Raw genomic sequence first — 19,275 nt, 5'->3', positions numbered from 1 at the left:
TGGGCACTGAACTTTCTAGGAGGCCTCTTCCATCCACCCCCACGTGGTGGGTGTATTGCTTGGGACCAGAAGCACACCTGCTGAAGGTGAGAGTCCCACTGCACTTGGCTGCTGGCCCAAGGGGCAGCTGGGGATGGGGAGGGCTGATAGGCTAATCTGTACCTGTTTCCTCTGTGAAACAGCAGAGGTGAGCTGCTCCTGGAACTGGCCCACAGCTGGCTGTGCTCGTGCTGGGCCAGCCTTGCTTCACCTCAGAGGGTGCATGTGTGGGGTCAGCTGTGAGACAGAGTGGAAGGGGCCCTCCACACACCCGCAGCCCCACTCGTGTAGCTGCACGCTGCTGCCGCCCCATGCTCGGATAGAACTCTCTGCAGTGCTGCAAGGACCTGGGGGCACAACTACAAGTCGAGAGGGAAGGCCGAGAGCCACGCCCAGGCCTGGGCGAGGACACACTGGTGGCCAGATGTGTTCATCTGCCCCACTCAGCCACCTTCGTGGAGCATGGCCCTTTGGGGGTACAGACCGGTAGATTCACCAGCAATGAACAGGACCCCTGAGTGGCATCGGCCTCATCAGGAGGGTTCGATGCTATGGCAGGTGCAAGCCCTGGGCCCATTTCTGAGCCTCAGGAGTCCCAAGACACAGACCCCGTGTGTCTTCCTGTCCAACATGCTGGCAGGAGCCAGCATCACGGGAGGACTGGAGCGGGTGGAGAAGGAGATGGAGTCACCTGTGGACCAAAAAGCCGTTAGAATAAACCGCTTGACCAGAGTCGCTTCCCTGAGACTTTGTGACTCGAAGTTTGTGCCGACTAGAGCCCGTGAGTCCCTGGAATCATTTGTTGTATATTTTGCACACATGAGTCTAAGAGCTTAAATTACTTTTGAAAATCATTTTCAAACATTCAAAGATTATCCAAGAACTATCTAGTTTTTTGTGAGCTCTGTTTAACTGAGTGAAATAAAGTTTCTATAGTATCTTCCAATCCCCAGGTTTGCCTCTGCTAGTTTTGTTTCCAGGGATAGGAAACAAGTAGGCATGTCCCCTGGGGCCACTATCACTGTGCCTCAGGAGGACGTGGGGTCTGCCTGTTGTAACCCCAAGGGTCCTGCGCCCACCCTTGGATGGAGTGCTGGGAGGCCAGGCCTGTTGCCATGGGAGGGTCGTGTGTAGGGTCTGACCACCCCGCCAAGGTCTGAAGCAAAGCTGCAGACATGGGGGAGGTGGACTCATATGGGCCTCATTGCACCTGCACGTGGGGCCGGATCTGCCCTGGCTGTTTGCTCCACTGCTGGAGCACCATACGGAGGAGAGCCCTGGTCTCAGGAGGACCCTGAGCAGGAAGCTGACAGCAGCCTGGGTGACGCTGGGTGACCAGCATGCCCTGCATACTCAGAAGGACCAGGTGAGAGGCCGGCCTTAGCTCTGGCCCCCGTCTGCAAGTCCCAACTGGTGGGGGCGTTTCCTGCCCCTGCTCCTTGTGCCCTCCTTGGGGACCCTGCCCAGAATGCGTCAGAGCACCCCATACACACCACTGTCTGATTCTTCCTGAGCACTAAAACCAGCACAAGGGAGGCCCTGCCTCAGGGTCTCGTTGCATCTGCCCCCACACCTGCCCCCTACCCAGGAGCCCAGCCCACACCCCCACCCCCAGACAGGAGCCCTGCGGGTGTGGGGCCTGGAGCAGCCGTTTCTAGGCCAGTGAGGAGCCCTGTTGGTTCTCACCAGCAGCCCAGTTAGTGGAGCTAATTTCAGAAAGGCGGCTGGTCTCCCTGGACCTGCTCCAGGCAACTGCAAGGTGGCATTCGCTGGAGCACAAGCCATCACTGCTTCTGGAGCATCCCCCTCACACTGCAAATCACTGGGCCTTTGTTCATTTCAGATCCAACCGGTGCCCCTGGGGTGTCTGGGGTCACAAGTCCAGCCTCCCAGGAAGGCAAGGAATAGGAGTCGCTGAGTGCCCCAACTGTCACCAAGGACGGGGGGCTTCACAGGCTCAATGAGCAGGCGTGTGTCAGTTCAACCACTGCACAAAGTCTTCGCCTCTGTCACACGGGACCACTTCAGAACCCTGAGGGTCGACAGGACAGCAGGGACAGTTCTGGGCCTGTCAGTAGACACCAGCACTCACAGACAAGAAACAGCACCACAGAGCAAGAGTGCACACCCTGTGCCCCACACAGCTCCCACCTACAGGCCGAACTCCCGCCATCCGATGACCTAATGATGCCCAGGTGTGTTCACGCAGCATCACTAAGGCCCACGTGCAGCTCTGAGGCTGATTTCAGCTGTAGTCACAGTAGAGCTCTCTGATCCACAGAAAAGAGATCAAACAGCACCCACAGTGCAGGCCCCAGAGCAGACCACAGGGGCCATGCCCTGCCCAGTCACACCAGGGCTTCTCCCAAGGGACTCTTGGGACACTGTTGGACTAGAACCTGGTCCTGGTTTCCCTGTTTTGCCCACATCCTCCAAGGGGAAAGGGTGGCTGGTGGCGGGGCCTGGCTGGCCTGGGTCTCAGTCTAAATCTTGAGCCAGTTCTGGGGGCTGACTCGACACCCTGCCTCGAGCCCACACCCCATGTGAGCAGGGCCCCAGCCACAGGAGAGCCCCAGGCAGCCCTAGCCAAGCAACCTGGTGCCCGCCCAGTCACAGGGCACCCGAGGGGCCAGGCAGGGGGGTGGAGTGAGGCCAGCACTGCCGGCCATCTGCCCTGAGGAGGACACTGGCACTCTTGGCTCTAAGCCCCTCACCCCCATAAATCCACGATAAAAATAATCCCTACTTTTCCGAACATGCCCCAGTTCCAGAAGTGCCTCCTGATCAGTCATCATGTTGATGCGGGAGAGGGGCTGGGGAGGCGCAGCTGACCTTGTTTTACGTGATCACAACAGGGAGGGCCCAGCAGCCCAAGGCGGGCAGGGAGCCTCCCAACCCCGTTCTGCCTTTGGAGTGGGAGCCAAGTGAGCCAGGGGAGGCTGCAGGAGGGCCATCCTGGGGAGCTGTGGGGTCCATCCCCCATGGGGATTGGTTGCTGAGCTCGGCCCTGCCACCCACCACCACTGCCCAGTCTGCCCGCCACTGACCTGGGAGTGAGGGACAGGGTCCAGAGCAGGAAGCAACTCCAAGAAGGCCCAGGGGCCCTGGCCAGAACAGGCTCACACACCGTGATGGGACAGTTCTGGGCCTGTCAGTAGACACTGCTGAGGCCCCAGCGGACCACAGGACCTTGACTCCATCCCTGCTATTCCCAACCTGGCCTGGTGACTCCAGCCCATGAGGGGTACCAAAGGCTGGGGTGCAACCTGACAGCTGACAGGTCTTTGGTGCCGCACCAAGTGGCAACCCCAGAGCCCACCCAGCCCAGTGGGAGGACACCTCCTCACCCAGGGCCAGAGCTAAGCCCACACGGCTCCCAGCTGCATCTGCAACCCCCAGAGGCTGGCAGAGTGTGCCTGGTGAAGCCAGATCCCCAGGGTCAGCCCAGCCCTGAGGATGGAGGGCAGAGGGTGGGGGCGGTGCCAGGGCCTCGCCCAGGTGGCAGGAGTGGGCGGGGCACCCGCCTGGGCTCTGCCTGCCTGTGTACCCAGCTCACTCGTCCATCACTTCGCCCTCACCATCACTTCCCCCGTGTCATCTTTGCCCTAGCAGTCACCGTCCAAGGTAGGTCTGGTGAAATGGCGCCTTGTGCTGAGCAGGAAACCGAGGCCTGGGGCTTACCCAGCTCCCACTGAGGTGACCTGGACCACCCTAACCCCCGAGGCGCCCTTGCCTGTCCGTCTTCGGGCGAAAGCAGTCGCCCTGCGTGTCCCAAGGGGCCTGACTGACCGTGGAGAGGACCCCCTCCGTCCGCGGGCTGGCTGCGTAGGGAGTCGCGTCCGTGCGCCGTGCGCGCCGCCTGCAGTGCTCGCCGAGCGGGCGAGCGAGCGCCGTGCGCCGAGGCCGGGGGCGCGCGGGTCGGGCGGCGGGCTCGGCGGTGGCGGCTGCGCGCAGGTACGGCTGGCGGCGGCGGGGGAGGGGGCTGCGGACCGACCGACCTGGCTGTCACCGCCCCCAGCCTGGGAGGCCCCCGCCCACGTGACTCTGAGAACCTGGGCCGCTGGGAGGGGTGCTGGAACTCGGGGTCTCTGGGGGGAGCCCCTGCTGGCCCCCACTGGCCGCCCCCTACTCCCCCCCACCTCTCCCCCTCGCTCCTGGCTGACCCGCGGCCCCCCCGGGAGCCCCCGCCACAGCCTGAGGCAGGTGGGGGTCACACTCCTGGCAGCCCCTGCCCACCCTTCCCGGGTCAAGAAAGCTGGTCCCCTGGCTCCCAGCGTCGGTGATGGGGGCAGGGGATGGGGATAGCAAGGGACTCCCTGGACCCCTTGAGTGGGCTGGGGCAGGGGAGGCAAGGAGCAACCTGCCCTCACTGACCCCAGCTGGCCAGGTCTCCTGAGAGGTCTGAACCTGCGGCTCTGCCAGGTGGGCTCACACTCAGAGACCAGGCAGGGGCTTGTAGGCAGGTCAGAGGAGACACTGGGTAGCCGGAGGCTGCAGGGGTTCCAAGTGCTGGACCAGCTGTGCAGCCCCAGACCCCAAGATCCCCAGCACTTGCCCCCAGCCCCCTGGCCAGAGATGCAAATAGCAGCCTCACCCTCCTGGCCCTTGGATTAACCTGCCCTTAGAGTGGGCTTTGCCCATGCAAAGCAGGGCGCTCGCGTGCATGTGTCTTGGGGTTCCACCCCTGACACGGTGGGCTTCGGCTACTGGGAGTGAGCAGTGGGTTTCACAGGTGGAGGATCAGGGGGCCTGTCCTGTCCTGTCCTGCTGTCTTCCAGTGCTGGGACACTACCCCACCCCTCTCCAACCCAGCAGCCCAGCCTTGGTGAAGCTTTGATGGTGGGTAGGGGTGCAGAGCTAAGGGTGGAAAGTTTTCTGTGCAGTTAATTAGCCCCATGGGAGGTGGGGGGCAGGCATGTGGGGCCTCATTAGTGGGGCCTCAGCTCCAGCCCTGTACCCCTGTGGATGGTGTGGGCCATGGGGACCTCCCCAGGCAGTGAGCTGGGTGGCAGTGCGCTAGGGTGGGGCTCCCTCTCTCCCTGTGTCAGGGGGCTCACCCATGGGGGGAAGCATCTGGAGGGTGATTGCAGGCTGGCAAGCCCCCTGGCTCTGTTGCTTCTTCCCATACCCTCTAGCCCCAGGCTGGCCACTTCTGAAGCCCCCGACGCCATGGAAGAGTGGGATGTGCCCCAGATGAAGAAGGAGGTTGAGAGCCTAAAGTACCAGCTGGCCTTCAAGAGGGAGATGTCATCCAAGACCATCCCTGAGTGAGTCCTCAGGACCCCAGGGAGCCCTGGCCACACCCCACCCAGGGCCAGCAGCGGTTTGCATCTCATTTCCCTGCCCTGTGCTCATTTGTATAAGCCAAGACCATGCCCCCCACGCATTGCCATTAGGCAGCACTTCTGGGGGAGGCAAGTGCCCGTGTGCTCACCTCACCCTCCCCACCCACAGGCTCCTCAAGTGGATTGAGGATGGGATCCCCAAGGACCCCTTCCTGAACCCCGACCTGATGAAGAACAACCCATGGGTGGAGAAGGGCAAGTGTGCCATCCTGTGAGGCCCCCACACCCCAGACTCATGTCTCCCTGTAAGAGGACGACTCTGTAAAGGTGTGACTTTCATAAAGACTTTTTGAGGATGTACGTGCTTTAGTACATTTTCTAGGAGAGACAAAGTAACACCCAGGGACCTGGTGTGTATCTGGGGACGTCTGGTATGGATCCAGGGTGTCTGGCATGACCCCAGAGTGGGGTAGGGTGTCCAGCACGGCCCCCACAGTGTCCGGCATAGATCCTGGGGGCTCGGCGTGGCTCTGGCTACAGCAGGTCCCTGATGTACAGGCTGCGTCGCACAGCATTGGAGACGCCCTCCTTGAAGCGGAACCAGACGTCGCTCCTGCCCACCGCAGTGCCCATGCACCGCTCGGCCGTGTCAGTCTCGGGGGCTGCGTGCTCTGTGGGGGCCACACAATTGTTCCTCCACCTGACCCTGACCCCAGTCCCTCCACCGCCCCCACCTCCCCCAACACACCTATGCTCGAGGCTGCGGCTCGCTTGACAACCACACGACCGAAGAAGTCCCTCTCGGGCTGAAGGAGGCAAGCCTGTCAGGTTCACGGGGACTGACCAACAGTGGACAGTCCCCTACCTTGGGGGAAGGCCCAGAGACCATCCTCCAGGAAGGAGGGGTCTTGTGGCACCTCTGGGCAACGGCCCCCTCCCCTCACTCCAGGGCTGTCTCCTCTACCCTTTACCAATCTCATAGTCGCCTGCTCCCTGCCAAGGTCAGGTCCAGGATGGGAGATGCCAGCATCCTGCCCAGATGAGAAACTGAGCCCAGGTGGAACCATCACACTGAGCAGCAGGGAGCTGGACCTCCAGGACTTAGAATCAGCCAACTCCAAGATCGCCCGGCAGGCCCACCTGACCCCACCTTCTGGTCACCTACCCCACCCCCTGGTCACCTACCCCACCCCCTCACCCCGCCCCCCACCAGCACATCTGGCCGCACCTGCTCCTCCAAGGCGGCTCTCTTCAGGATGCACTCCAGCCGCTGCTTGTGGCTGCATGGGGCAGGTGGCTGTGCCCCTTTCTCCCCAGTGCCCCCCGGGGGACCCACGTCCACCTGCAGGAAGTCACATACAGTGAGAGCTGACTGGACAGGACCAAACCAGGGAGGGCGTCCACTCTGAAGGCCCTGCTCTGCCCAGAACCCAGGGTGGGCTCACCTGGGGGCCATCCCGAGCCCAGGCCAAGGCCTCCACCCGCCGCATCTTCTCCACTTCAATCTCACGGGCAATGAGCTGCTTGGCCTGGTAGGTGAGGGGCTTGCGGGCTGGTAGCTCAGGAAAGCGGCAGACCTCCTCCACATTCCTGCTCTCAGGATGAGCAGGGCAGGACACCAGGGCACTCGGTCAGCAGAGACGGGGCAGAAGCTACTCATCACCACCGACCCCAACTGCCCGAACCCAAGAGTGCAAGACAGGGTCCAGCCCTAGCCCTGCCACACCCCAGCTTCGTGGCAGCAGGGGCATTACCCACCCCGAGCCTCAGTTTTCCCAACTGTATGTGGGCTTGGAGAGGGCTGCAGGGAAGGAACTGACATGACATGGCAGGGCCTGGGCTCAGGCCTGGGGCTGAGTGCTTGGGAAACAACATCATTATTGCCTCAAGGATCTGCACCCGGACACCACTGCTGCCGGCCCACCATCCCCACAGCCCTCTCAGGACAGAGAGATGCAGCCCTGGGGAGTTTGAGGGCCCTCTTGGGGCAGCTTCCAGGGACACTGAGAGACTCTGCAGTAAACCTCAGGTCCCAGGGCTGTGCCCCTTAGTCACATCTGGGCAAAGAATGAACTAGAATTGACTCCTTTACCCCCACAATGGGGAAATTGAGATTCACACCTCACCAAGACCATGCATTTAGACTTCCACTGAGTGATCGCCATGGCACCTGGAGCCAAGCCCCCCAGCCTCCAGCCCCAAGGCACTCCCCACCCCCCCCACAGTGCTGCACAGACTCACGGCTCCAGCCTATAGATGTACTGCCCGTCGGGCGTGCGCTCCTGGCGGTAGGTGAGGCTATAGGCGAGCATGGTGCCCACGAGGCTGGCCAGCTGCTGCTTCTCTCGGGCACTGTACAGCTGCGTGCTCACCTGTGGGCCAGCAGGCAGCAGACAGGGGTGTTAAGTATGGCCTGGGGCCTGCCCCCCACCAGGAGCCGCACCCTTTCCAGGTGAGGCACTCACAGGGCGCAGCTTGGGCGCAAGGATGTCCAGAAGTAGGCAGAGGATGTCCAGGATGAGCGCCTGCGGTGCAGCCCGGCTGCGGGTGGCTGGCGTGATGCCTGACACCAGCGTCTGGATCAGGTTCTGTGTCCGGCTCATCCGATTCTGGGCCTGGGGCGGAGGGCAGACCAGGACCTAGTCACCCAGGACCCCTGGGCTAGACCCTGGGCACGGGCAGGGTGCAGGGCGCACCTCCTGCTGGCTGCTGGGGAAGGCAATCCTTGGCACGTGGCTGGAGGCGAAGAGCAGGTGGAAGGCTGGGGGCAGGAAGGGCAGGTAGCGCAGTAGCTGGAAGCTCTGGCTGTGGTGGGCAGCCCGGCCCAGTAGGTCATCGAAGGCCAGCCAGTCGAGGGCTGCGCACACAGTGCCCAGGCTGGAGTCCCGCAACCTCAGCCGCAGGAAGTTGTCAAATAGGCCCTGCAGGCAAGTAGACAAGCCAGTCCCTGAGCCCCTCCAGCCTCACACCCCTACCCACAGCACAAGCACCACCCGGTGGGACCCTTCCCCTCCCACCTGCCTGTGAGGCCCAGGGTCTCAGGCACAGCTGCAAACACCAGCAAGTGGCCACAGGGCCCTGGGGAGGGAGTTGGTGTGGAAGGCCCACCCTGCTGCCCCACCCTGGTTTGACCAAGACCCTGAGACATGTGAGAAAGAACTCCCCAGCCTCTCCCTAAAGGAAGTTCTGTCCACCAGAATCAAGGGTGTGGAGGCCCCACTCTTGTTCCACATGGAAGTCGCTCCCCTCCGGCCACCGCACTGCCCTCCACGCAGTGGGTTTCTGGATTTGCAAGGATCCCCAGCTGCTAATCCAAAGCTGCTTAGCCAGGAAGGCAGCTTATGCCAGGCTTCCCAGGGGGTAGGTGGCACCCGCCACCTGCTCTCCACCCCCACGTGCACCCACGTCCCTGTTCCTGCAGCTCACATCCAGAATCCAACCCCTCCTGGCCACTGCCAATCCCTTCAGATAGTTCCCCAAGAGTAGCCAGAGGAACCCCGTTGGACACCCCACGCTGGCCATCCCTGGCAGAGTCAGTCCCTTCCCCCGGCCCATCCCCGCTCCCACCCCCATAGAAGCCTCCCGACGCCGTGTCCCCTTCCCCACCCTCCCATCCCGCCTGTTTTCCTCGGGCTCCGCACCATCTGGAGCACATCTCACCAGCCGTCTAGAAACAAGAAATATTGCCAGATGCTGGCCTCCTGCCCCCCAGCCCCCCACAAAGGTTCCAGGTGGAACACAGTTACCTGGACCACCTTCTCGTGCTCGCCCGCAGAGGTGGCCACGTGCAAGATGTGGTAGAACCGCTGCGAGGCCACGGTCAGGGGCACCTCGGCACCGAGGGGCCCTGAGCCCACATGCCCGTCACCGAGCAGGAGCCTGTGGGTGGGCAGGGTCGGGTCCTGACCTACACGGTGCCTGCAGAGAGGGCACTGAAGCTGGAGCAGGGCCCCCGCCCCATCACACCAGACCCAGCCCTGCCCACCCTATTCCTCCCCAGCAGCACCCACTTGTGTACATTTATGACACCCCAAGGTCCCCCAGGAGGGGCCGTGAGGGAGGCGGAGGCAGAGCCTAGCAGCCCCCCGGGCCAGGCAGCCTTGCCCCCACCATCAGCGAAGGCAAAGTCGGCTGGCATCCCAGGGCTCGGGTACTATGGACGTCCAGGCCGGGGCTGGCCTACCTACCTCTGGGCCCGGGGCAGCTGGAAGACCTCCTGCCACACATAGAAAAGCCCCTTGCGCTGGTCCTTGAGGCCAACGCGCGTGGTCTGCACAGCCTGAACACTCAGCTCCCGCTGGCCCCGCCCGTGCAGGAACTGGACATGGGGTAGGGGGGTAGGATGGTGAGGGTGGCTGACCCCCACCTGTGTGGAAACTGGACATGGGGGTGGGGGCGGGGGCTGACTGCCCACCCCCACCGCGGCCACCTGCCCACCTACCTGCAGGGCGTTGATGCAGGCACGGATGTCGTTGTCCGTCTTCTCACAGAGGGCTGCCAGCGCGCCGGGGTCAGCCCGCATGCCCCGCCGCAAGGAGATCTGCAGGGAGGTGGAATGGTGGGCATCCCCCCGAGCCCCACCCTGTAGCTACCTCCTCCTAGAAACAGGGACAGCTAGTGTCCTATGAGGAGCAAAGCCCAAAGATCTCTGTAGAAGGACTTTGGTCACTGTTTGGAACCACCCACCACCAGAGACCAAACTGGCCCAGCACCTCCACCCCACGTCCTGGGACTGGCTCAGGGGCGGGGAGCCTGACAGCAGAGGGAGGGCAGCCCGCACGGACCTCCTGGAGCCGCTGCGTGAGCCTGGAGGGCAGCGTGGGTGGGAAGTGGAGCAGGAGCGCCTGCTGCTTCAGCTGCCTCAGGGAGGGCGCAAACCTACAGGAAGAGCCGCGTGCACAGCGAGCCCAGCAGGCACAGGAGGGGGGGCCACGCCCACCCAGTGGAGACCCCACCCCGTCCCACTCACTGGTCATTGCAGATGCAGATGATGGGCCTCATCAGGAGCCCCACCTCTGCCCGGCGGCGCCGCCCCCCGCCCGTGGGCACAGCGGGGCCCCCTGGCTCTGCCTCCTGGGGGCCCTTGCGGTCCAAGACGCTCAGGAGGACGCTGATGGCGGCCTGGGTGGACATGTGGGTGGTGGTGAGCCACAGCCCCCACCACCTGCCCGCCCACCCGCCGTGCACCCAGAAAGCCCACCGTGGGGGCCCCATCGATCTCGTCAATGACCAAGCAGTTGGGCCTCCCGCCAGTGCCCAGTACCGACTCCATCTGTGTGGCCGCCTCGATGCGTGTACGGAAGGCCTCAGGGCTGCGGTCGTCACTAGAACCAAGAGGCCGGAAAGTGGCTGTCAGGGCAGCCGTGGCCTCAGCCAGGGCAGCAGCCAGTGTCTCCGGGGTGGAGCCACCGATCATACAACTCGAGGTTACTACACAAAGCCACCCCAAGACGTTGCGGCCAAATCCCAGTGAGCCCTGAGGATGGAAAATTCCACCACCCACACACCTGGGACCCCAGCCCCACCTGAAAACCCCCGGGCTCTCAGGGCTGTGTCCCAGGCTTGACCAGACACGCCAGGACAGAGGGAGGACCAGCCTCCCCTGCATTCACCTTGCATTCATCTCCACCACAGCGTACCCAGCATGCCGTGCAATCACATGGGCCAGGGTTGTCTTGCCCAGCCCTGGGGGCCCACACAGCAGTGCCACCTGCAGCCGAGACAGGAGAAAACATGCTGTAACCTGCACCACTTCACAGACTCTAGGAGGCCCTGGCCCAACTGCTAGAAACTGAAAATCCTGTCCCATGAAGCTTGGTGCTAAGGGATGTCCCCCTGCCCTCCCCTGGTCACCAAAAGAGAACAGGTGCCAGCCTGCTTGTGGTGCATGGCATGAGTAAAGCCTCATGTGAAGCGAGTGACGTCAGGACCTGACAAAGACATGACTCTTACTGATGTGACTGACACCCAGAACCCATCCGCAGCCCAATATAATCACCCCAGAGAGGTGCAAAGCCCTTCAGAAAGTGCTAGGTTTGCCTAAGTCATTAGAAGAAAGGACTCAAGCCCCAACTCACATTGCTGACACTCCACAGCAACACCCTGACATAATCACATCCACTGCCTCTAAGGAAGTAAATGTCCCTCATGGCCCTAGAGGCTGCAAAGGCTCCAGCCACCCAGAGCACAGCCACTTGATATGTGTGTAGCACAGCCAGATAAGCTCACCTTCTGCCGGGGCCGCCCACTCGGATCCAGCTCAGCCTCCAGCATCTCCTCTAGCACCTGTTCGTGGCTTTTCCACTTGCTGGAGGCTGTGGCCTCCTTGCCACCACGGGTTGATTCCACACTGGGCCTGGGCTTCCGGGCAGGCCTTTCTCGGCCAAACACCACCAGGTCCCACAGCTTCAGCCACTTGAGGAGGCAGCGATTGGTGAACTGCAGGAAGAGAGGCCGGGCCTGAGGGGGACCACCAGCACTAAGGACTACTCGTGTGTGCCCCTCACATCACTCTACTGTTATGAGCCCAGAGACACACACAGGAAAGCTGAGTCAGAGTGGCAAGTGACTGGTGAGGAACCCTGTACTGGCCTCAATTTCGCCACCTGCGAATTCAATGAGGCTGGTCAAACCCCTCCCCTAAATCCTGACACCTCTGTAGGTTGGCAATATGAAAACCTGCCAAGCCCTGAGTTCTTTCCTCTCGGCAACAAAGAAGCCAGCCACGCTTGAGCGAGAATAAGGCCTCACGTCGTCACTGAGCAGCTCCGTATAGCGCTGGGGTGCGAACTCATCCACCCAAAGGCAATGCTGGGAGGCGTCTTGGCTGTCAGCCGGCTCCTCCTCAGGGGCTCCTGAGGGCTGGGCCTCCTCCTCCACCATCTCTGACCTGAGACTGGAGAGTATCATGGCTTAAGCCGCTGGGCCTTAACCCCATGCAGGTACCACACCCCCCGGAGTACATGTTGGCAGTCAGCAGTCCAAGGACCAGCAAGGAGCCCAGGGGTGGAGAGGCCCACCGTGTCACCTGCACAGTGTGTCTGAGAGCTGCTGGGCCTCTTTCAGCAGTCGCTGCCGCCGCTGTGGAAACAATGAGGTTGGAATCAGAACAGCTCAGCCAGCCAGTCACCCCAGAGCTAAATCTCCCTTCCCAACAAACCCCAGCAGAACTCCACCTCGCTGTTGACCTCCTCCTTCAGGGAGGCAAAGGACACGCCCAACAGATCCAGCTGGCCACGGCCACGCCACCGAATGTCAAGGAAAGGGCTCTGCAGGGAAGGGAGGGCATCAGTCACCCACCTCTAGATTATGGGGTTTCCACACCCCCCTCCTAACAGAACTCAGGGACCCACGTGGCATTCCCTAGCAGCAGTGGGCCACGACAAGCCCCTTCTCACCAGGGACCCCAAGGGGTCATTAGGATAGCAGCAGACCTAAGGTGGTGGTGGCTGTGGGGAGGAAGAGATGAAAAGTAAAAAGTAGGAAAAAGAAAAATGAAAAAGAGAAAAAGGAAAAGGGGAAAAAGAAGAGAGAGATGAAGAAGGAAGGTGACCTTCCCAAGTAGAAAACTAGAACCCAGGTGGACCTCTAGAGGAGCCCCCAGGACCAGAGTGGGAACATGATGTCCAGGCCCCTGCTCATGGCTGCACAGCACTCACCTGCACCCCAGTGCCCACTGGATCAGCTCGAAGCACCAGAAAGGCCCGGTCGCCGCCTGTGGAGGTCACGTTGATGTAGTCCTCCAAGACAGGGGGCCGCCTCAGGACAGGATTGCGGGCGACAGGCGAGGCCCAAGTGAGACCCACATCAGCCCCGGTGTCCAAAAGCCTAGGAAGAGGCCATGACCATCTTGGGAATTCTTGGGGAAGGGGCCTAGATCCACCCCTAGCTACCCAGCCCTCCCACAGGCCCACAGGTCACCAAGCCTTGAGACCTTGTCGGAGGAACGGGATCCTCCCAAGGCCTCCTGAGACACCTATGCCCCAAGCTACACACCCGTTGCTGCACAGCTCAACAGGGATCTCGGGACTTGGTGGGGGCGTGATGTCCCGAGTAGGGGAGTCAGGAGGCAGCAGCTCTTCCGTCTCATTGGACGTGAAGTTCAGTCTCCTGGCGGCCTCCAGCCTGGACCGTTTGACCCTGGGGGCTGGAGAGACACATGGAAGGAAGAGAAGTCCTTCCCCAGCCTCGAACCCCACCCCTATGCTCTGGGCCCCCAGAAAACGTACTAGAGGGCAGGGGTCTGTCCCCCTGGATGTCAGCGGCCAACTGCCTCTTTCTGGCACCACTCTTGTTCCTTGGAGATCTGCCTGGAGAGCAGTGAGTGGCAGCGTCCCCTCCAGCAATGGCCTCCTCGAACGTCAGGCGGGGCCGGCCCACGGTGGGCCGGGGGTCCCTGGAGGGTGACAGGGCGGCTGTACCTGCGGAGAGAAGACGCACAGCAGTCGTCCAGGGTAGCTCGTCCGCACACACAGCCACAGCCTCCGAGGTCGGCGACGCTACAGGGCCCTGCTCTCTTTAGGGTGGTTGCTGTCTCCCGGCCTTCGCACCTCCCCTCCGAACAGCCCTCCTGGATTCCCCGCGTGGGCCAGGCCCCTGTCGAGCTACAGGGGACGAGGCGGCGGCGGTGCCCGCGCCTACCTTCCAGCTCGGCCAGCACCTCGAGCTCGGCCGCGAACTGGCTGTGGAAGTCGTCCTCGACGCCGTACAGCTCCCGTTCGTAGTCCTCCATGGCCGCCCGCCGCCCGCCGCCCGCCGCCCGCCGCCCGCCGCCCGCCGCCCGCCGCCCGCCGCCCGCCGCCCGCCGCCCGCCGCCCGCCGCCCGCCGCCCGCCGCAGGTTCCGAACCTCCCGCGCCCCGCGGGCAGCTCCCGCCCGGAGCGACCCGGCGCCGCCAATCAACGGCCGACGTGCCCGGCGGCGCTCGCCATTGGTCACCGGACGGGGCGGGGCGTGGGCGGGGCTGCGCGCGCAGGCCGGGCGGGGCCGAGCCCGCAGGCTGGAGCTGGAGCGGCGGGACCCGGGCGCTCTCCATTGGTCAGCACGGCCGCCCGTCCGCGCCGTGGGCGGGACGTGGGTGGGGCTGAGCGCGCAGGCCGGGCCTGGCGAGACGCACTTCTGTGGTCGAAGTGGTGGCTTCAGGGTTGCCGGGCCACGAGGCGGGGCCGAGGCCGGGCAGCGGCATCGGGGGCCCTGACGGCGCAGCCCAGTTGCAAGTCGATCCTAGAGTAGGTAGGGGCGCGGGAGGGTTTCGCAGCTGGAGTCCGCCAGGCAGCCTTGGGCCTGTGCCCGTCAGACGCGGAAGGAGAGGGTTCCGCGGAGGGGAGGCAGGGCAGGGGCGTCTACGTGGGCGAGGGCCGGCCTCATCCCCTGCCCTGCACTCCACCCCACTCAGGAAGAGGCCCCTATCGCATATCCGTGGCCCGTCCGGGAAGGGTATGTGGGAGCGGGCTGGAGGGCAAGACTGCTTCTCCCCAGGCCCGGGTCTGGGCAGGACCGCCCCACAGCCAGAGCCCAGGGCAAGGCTAGCTCCCCTGATCTCGGCCAGACCCTCTACTCTAGCCGGTAGACACCCTGCTACTTGGCTCAGAGTTGGGAGTGTAGGCACACAGTACATCTGCAAGCTTGCCTGACACGTAGCTCTGTGGCTTCAGACCCAGGGCCCTGGGGAGCAGGGGTGTCCAAGCCAGATAGGCAGGACCGTGATGTGGGCTGGGCACCCCATGACCTCACTCCACGCACTCGCCCCACGTTGCAGCCGCCATGGAGCCAGGCAGCGTGGAGAACCTGTGCGTCGTGTACCGGAGCCGTGACTTCTTGGTGGTGAACAAGCACTGGGATGTTCGCATCGACAGCAAGGCCTGGTGGGAGACGCTGACCCTACAGAAGCAGCTGCGGCACCGCTTCCCGGAGCTGGCCGACCCTGACACCTGCTACGGGTTCAGGTACCCACAGCAGCCTCCATTGGTGGGAACGGCCCCCAGCCCAGCCACCGCTGATCCTCTGCCCCACGCCAGGTTCTGCCACCAACTGGACTTCTCCACCAGCGGGGCACTCTGTGTGGCCCTGAACAAGGCAGCTGCAGGCAGTGCTTACAAGTGCTTCAAGGACCGGCAAGTCACCAAGGCTTATCTGGCTCTGGTAAGGCCCGGCTGGTCCTTGGGGCCAGAGACTCCAACTCTCAATCCACTTTGGTAGACTCTGGCTGTCAAGTGGGCTTCCTAGCAGTGGTGGGTGACCCTGTGAGCAGCATGTGACCCCCTGCCTGGCAGGTGCGGGGACACGTCCAGGAGAGCCAGATGACCATCAGCTATGCTATCGGCAAGAACAGCACAGAAGGCCGAACCCACACCATGTGCATTGAGGGCACACAGGGTATGGAGGGTAGGGGGTGGGGACCCTGGATAGGCTGGGGCAACCCGGGCAGGTGACCTGCGCTGGGGTGGCCTCGGCTCAGGAGCTGGCCCAGTCAACTCTTTGAGCTTATCTCACTCCCCACAGGCTGCGAGAACCCAAAACCAAGCCTCACGGAGCTGGTGGTCCTGGAACATGGGCTGTATGCAGGTGATCCTGTCTCCAAAGTGCTGCTGCAGCCTCTCACAGGTATGTCCAGCGTGTGTGCCAGGCGTCCTTGCTGACAGCTGACAGTGTCCTGCCTTAGACATCTGCTGACACATGGCACTGAAGTGTCCCTGTCATGCAGGAAAGGAACCTGCCTGGAGTCTCCCAGCGTTGCTGGCCAGGCTGACTCCTCCTCCCCCACACTCAGCCCCACAGCCTGCAGCCTCTTGCCCCATTTGAGATCTCTCTGGCCTGGGTTCTCCAGTTGACCCAGCACCATCCTGACCTCACTAGGGGCAACCTCAGAAGTCACTTCTGTTCTGAGCTCTCGTGTCTTCGTGACACGAAACAGGGAGGTCTGCTGTCCCCAGGGTTTGCATGAGGCTTCAAGGACAGTGCTGAGCGTGATGTGAACGGGTTTGTGGTGGGCATAGGGTGGCACCCCCGCCTGACTGGCCCCCTCTTCTCCCCAAAGGCCGGACGCACCAGCTGCGTGTGCACTGCAGCGCCCTCGGCCACCCCATCGTGGGGGACCTGACCTACGGCCAGGCCTTGGGCCAGGAGGACCAGCCCTTCCGCATGATGCTCCATGCCTTCTACCTGCGCATCCCCACGAGCACTGAGTGCGTGGAGGCCTGCACGCCCGACCCCTTCGTGCCTGTCCTCGATGCCTGCTGGAGCCCCCACACCCTGGTGCAGCCACTGGATGAGCTCGTCCAGGTCCTGCGGGCTCCCCCACACCCGGACCCCACAGGAGGGCTCCCCAGGCCCTGCAGCCCCTCCACACCCCTGCCCAGGCCAGGCCGGCCCCCACCGCCCCCTGCCAAGCCCCCTGAGACAGAGGCACAGCGGGCCTCCTGCCTGCAGTGGCTGTCGGAGTGGACGCTGGAGCCAGACAATTGAGAGCATCATGCTGAGGTGGGGATGGCAGGCTGGGACCCAGAGGGGCAGGAACTGCAGGTCAGAGCCCTGGGCCCATCCCTGCAGCGGCCAAGCCTGGAGCGGGGCCGGCAGGGCCAGCAGGGGGAGCCAGGCAGCTGTGATTCCAGAGGCTGGAGCTCTTGGGCTGTGGGATGCCCATGGGCCTCCCTCCCAACAACCCCCCCCCCAAACTGCTGGCCTCCCTGGTCCTAGAGCCTCATCCCCAGGGGCTGACTTGTAGACTTGTTGGGGGTCACTCTGGAAGAGGCGGAGCCAGGACCTGGGCCAGCCTCAATGCGAGCTCCTCCTGGGCCCCCAGCCCACACCCAGAGCACCCTGCTCCACACTGCTCTGCTTGGATCCTCTGTGTCCATCACGCCAGTCTGTCTGGGTCCTCCATCTGCAGACTTCGACCTTCCCTGCCAGGCCAGTCCGACCTTGTGCCTTTGCTTCTGCCAGACTCTGCCCCCTCCACCCGCATCCTCAGTGTGTCGTTTGGAGGTGGGTGTGGGCCACACCCCTCAGCCCCCACCTCACATGCCATCCCTCCAGGCCTGCCCTGAGCGCTGTCCCTCTGGGGTCTTCTGGGCCCCTAGTTGCAGCTGTTGCCTCCACCACCTGCCTGGCATTTCCCAGGCAGGACCTCAGCCTGGGAGCAAGGGCAGCTGGCCCCGCCTCCCCCATCCCTACAACACAGCCATGCTGCCCTAGCCACAGCTGGGCTCTGAGGACTGGGAATAAATGCTCAGTGACTGACCTTGCAAGTGACCATGAACACGCCTGATGCAGGGGTTTCAGGGGGGCCCAGACCCCCGCCCCCATCCCTGCACTGGGCAGACCTTTGCCCTAGCCCCCAGCAGAAGCCAGGATGGACCTTATGGTCCTTGCTGCTGACCTCCCTCCCCATGCAGTGAACAGAACACCCTACAGCCCTGGTGTGGGGGCTGGGCTCTGAGCAGGGGACAGAAGCTGGATCGGCTGCATCCCTGGAGGACCCCCAGGCCCCCAGCCAAAAACATCAGAGCTTTCACCTCGTCTCACCAGGGTTCCCCATAGGGCTGCTGCCCCCACAGTGCCAATAGTGGGTCCCTCCACCATCTCAGAATGCCGTGGGAGGGCTGGCATCTGGGCCTCCAGGCAGTTTGAAGTCACACACCATGTCTCTGTGCCCAACTAAGCCAGGCTCCTCCTCTTGGCTGGCCAAGGCAGATGGGCCCTATTGTGGGGCTTCTGGGCTCGCCCCATTTGTAATCACAGCAAGATCTCAGCCAGGTTGGGGCCAGAGGCAGCCCCACCCCCATGCATAGGACCTCTGCAGAGACCCAGGTCCCAGCCCCTGCTCCCTGTGCCTCCGTCCCCTCATCTGTAACAGGACTGGAGGAGCCCATGGAACAGGAGCCCAGACAGACGATGGCTACTGGGATGTGCCCAGCACGGCCCTTTCTCGTCGGACTGGGGTGGGGTGGGATAGCATCCCCATCCCAGCACCCGCAGCACCTCACCTCCTCGATGAGAACTGCCCCACCTCTCCCCCCACCTCCCTCCGCCCCACCTCCCTCCCATTGCCTTCACCCTCTGCCCTCCTCTCCCCTACCAACCACCTACCACCCCACCCCCCCCATGCCGTCCTCTGCCATCAACTCTTACCTGTTTCGCCCCCTTCTCAGCATTTCACCACTGTCTCCTCCTTGGGTCCCTGCAGGGTGTCAGCCCCTCACCCCCAGCACGGCCTGGCTCACAGACCCTGTTCAGAGAATGAAGGCATGGTCCCCAAAGGACTCAGGGCCTTGAGCCCACCTTGTGCAGGCTTCTGGCCTCTCCCCACGCCCCCTCCTCACAGCCCCACCCACTACACCTCCAGGACAGTGCTCAGGTGCGTCGTCCTGCTGCTGCCACACAGGGTCACTGCTGACCCCAGCCCCTCACAGCCCTGGTCTTATGAGCCTATGGTGACCTTTGGAAGTTCCATTTCCCATGGATGCACCCAGTTGCTTCCCAACTGCTGGCACCTGCCAGAAGGTCTGGACCTATAAGGGCTGTGGCCGAGCAAGGACCACCCTGACAGCCCTTCCTTCCAGGGGCCCCTCCCCACCCAGCTCAGGCAGGGCTACCCCAGAACACCCCAAAGGGTAGCCAGGTCTTCTTCCCTGTGCCCCAGCAGCTGACCACACGTTGGGGCAGGCGGGTCTCCCTTTATGCCTTCCTGGGGCACAGGCTCTGAACTCAGGAGGGTGTCTCTCGTTTCAGGACAAAGTCAATTTTCTTCAGCCAGCCGGCACCACTGCTGTCCCCCCACCCTCAGGTTCCAGGAAGCTGCTGGTGAGGCCAGGGGGTCAAGGGTTACCCTCATCCCCACCCTTCTGGAGCCAGGAGTCCCGGCTGGGCCAGGACCCAGCCTCCACCCCCTGCCCCCATGGGGACTGGAGCACACAGCCTCCACCACCACGTTGCCCCAGGCTCCAGCCTCTGCT

General features: G+C 63.1%; 3 protein-coding genes across 11 annotated transcripts; 2 read left to right on the top strand and 1 right to left on the bottom strand.

The window, feature by feature from the left end:
• The first annotated feature begins 3,566 nt into the window (after positions 1–3,566).
• On the top strand, positions 3,567–5,670 carry GNG13 (G protein subunit gamma 13). Of its 2 annotated transcripts, none has more exons than XM_057749172.1 (3): positions 3,567–3,663; positions 5,175–5,306; positions 5,494–5,670. In XM_057749172.1, the coding sequence occupies exons 2-3, from the start codon at positions 5,209–5,211 to the stop codon at positions 5,597–5,599; spliced, it is 204 nt and encodes a 67-aa protein (XP_057605155.1). In that variant the 5' UTR covers positions 3,567–3,663; positions 5,175–5,208; the 3' UTR covers positions 5,600–5,670. The 2 variants fall into 2 exon arrangements, with proteins under 2 accessions (XP_057605155.1, XP_057605156.1); XM_057749173.1 differs by lacking the exon at positions 3,567–3,663 and adding an exon at positions 4,784–4,878.
• Positions 5,671–5,676: 6 nt separating this feature from the next.
• CHTF18 (chromosome transmission fidelity factor 18) lies at positions 5,677–14,090 on the bottom strand. The gene is made up of 22 exons (XM_057749156.1): positions 13,965–14,090; positions 13,553–13,744; positions 13,320–13,470; positions 12,983–13,151; positions 12,500–12,592; positions 12,352–12,404; positions 12,075–12,219; positions 11,553–11,762; positions 10,937–11,034; positions 10,525–10,648; positions 10,294–10,445; positions 10,109–10,202; positions 9,766–9,864; positions 9,512–9,642; positions 9,071–9,242; positions 8,021–8,245; positions 7,790–7,939; positions 7,566–7,696; positions 6,770–6,914; positions 6,553–6,666; positions 6,073–6,130; positions 5,677–5,995 (listed from the first exon to the last, which is right to left on the bottom strand). The coding sequence occupies exons 1-22, from the start codon at positions 14,053–14,055 to the stop codon at positions 5,859–5,861; spliced, it is 2,934 nt and encodes a 977-aa protein (XP_057605139.1). The 5' UTR covers positions 14,056–14,090; the 3' UTR covers positions 5,677–5,858.
• A 319-nt stretch (positions 14,091–14,409) lies between these two features.
• Positions 14,410–19,266, top strand: RPUSD1 (RNA pseudouridine synthase domain containing 1). 8 transcript variants are annotated; one of them, XM_057749169.1, is made up of 7 exons: positions 14,410–14,550; positions 15,081–15,463; positions 15,595–15,697; positions 15,824–15,925; positions 16,359–16,603; positions 17,211–17,305; positions 19,052–19,266. In XM_057749169.1, exons 2-7 carry the CDS (start codon positions 15,086–15,088, stop codon positions 19,125–19,127), a joined length of 999 nt encoding a protein of 332 aa, XP_057605152.1. In that variant the 5' UTR covers positions 14,410–14,550; positions 15,081–15,085; the 3' UTR covers positions 19,128–19,266. The 8 variants fall into 8 exon arrangements, 6 of the variants coding, with proteins under 6 accessions (XP_057605152.1, XP_057605148.1, XP_057605153.1 ...); XR_009055497.1 differs by having other exon boundaries at positions 16,359–17,305; positions 19,052–19,105; XR_009055498.1 differs by lacking the exon at positions 19,052–19,266 and adding an exon at positions 18,177–18,195 and having other exon boundaries at positions 16,359–17,305.
• The last annotated feature ends 9 nt before the right edge of the window (positions 19,267–19,275 follow it).

The sequence above is a fragment of the Hippopotamus amphibius genome, chromosome 9 (assembly GCF_030028045.1).
Source record: "Hippopotamus amphibius kiboko isolate mHipAmp2 chromosome 9, mHipAmp2.hap2, whole genome shotgun sequence".
Lineage (NCBI taxonomy): Eukaryota > Metazoa > Chordata > Mammalia > Artiodactyla > Hippopotamidae > Hippopotamus > Hippopotamus amphibius.
This window is presented reverse-complemented; position numbering and strand designations above follow the sequence as displayed.

Excerpts from the sequence above, each read along its gene's own strand:
- GNG13 (XM_057749172.1), top strand. The coding sequence starts at position 5,209 with ATGGAAGAGTGGGATGTGCCCCAGATGAAGAAGGAGGTTGAGAGCCTA. Across the intron at positions 5,307-5,493 it reads TCATCCAAGACCATCCCTGA|GCTCCTCAAGTGGATTGAGG; the intron begins GTGAGTCCTCAG and ends CCCCACCCACAG.
- CHTF18 (XM_057749156.1), bottom strand. The coding sequence starts at position 14,055 with ATGGAGGACTACGAACGGGAGCTGTACGGCGTCGAGGACGACTTCCAC. Across the intron at positions 13,471-13,552 it reads GGACAGACCCCTGCCCTCTA|CCCCCAGGGTCAAACGGTCC; the intron begins GTACGTTTTCTG and ends GTGTCTCTCCAG. Across the intron at positions 9,643-9,765 it reads CCTGCATCAACGCCCTGCAG|TTCCTGCACGGGCGGGGCCA; the intron begins GTAGGTGGGCAG and ends CCCCATGTCCAG.
- RPUSD1 (XM_057749165.1), top strand. The coding sequence starts at position 15,086 with ATGGAGCCAGGCAGCGTGGAGAACCTGTGCGTCGTGTACCGGAGCCGT. Across the intron at positions 15,926-16,358 it reads GCTGCTGCAGCCTCTCACAG|GCCGGACGCACCAGCTGCGT; the intron begins GTATGTCCAGCG and ends TTCTCCCCAAAG. Across the intron at positions 16,604-17,210 it reads CACTGGATGAGCTCGTCCAG|ACTTCGACCTTCCCTGCCAG; the intron begins GTCCTGCGGGCT and ends CTCCATCTGCAG.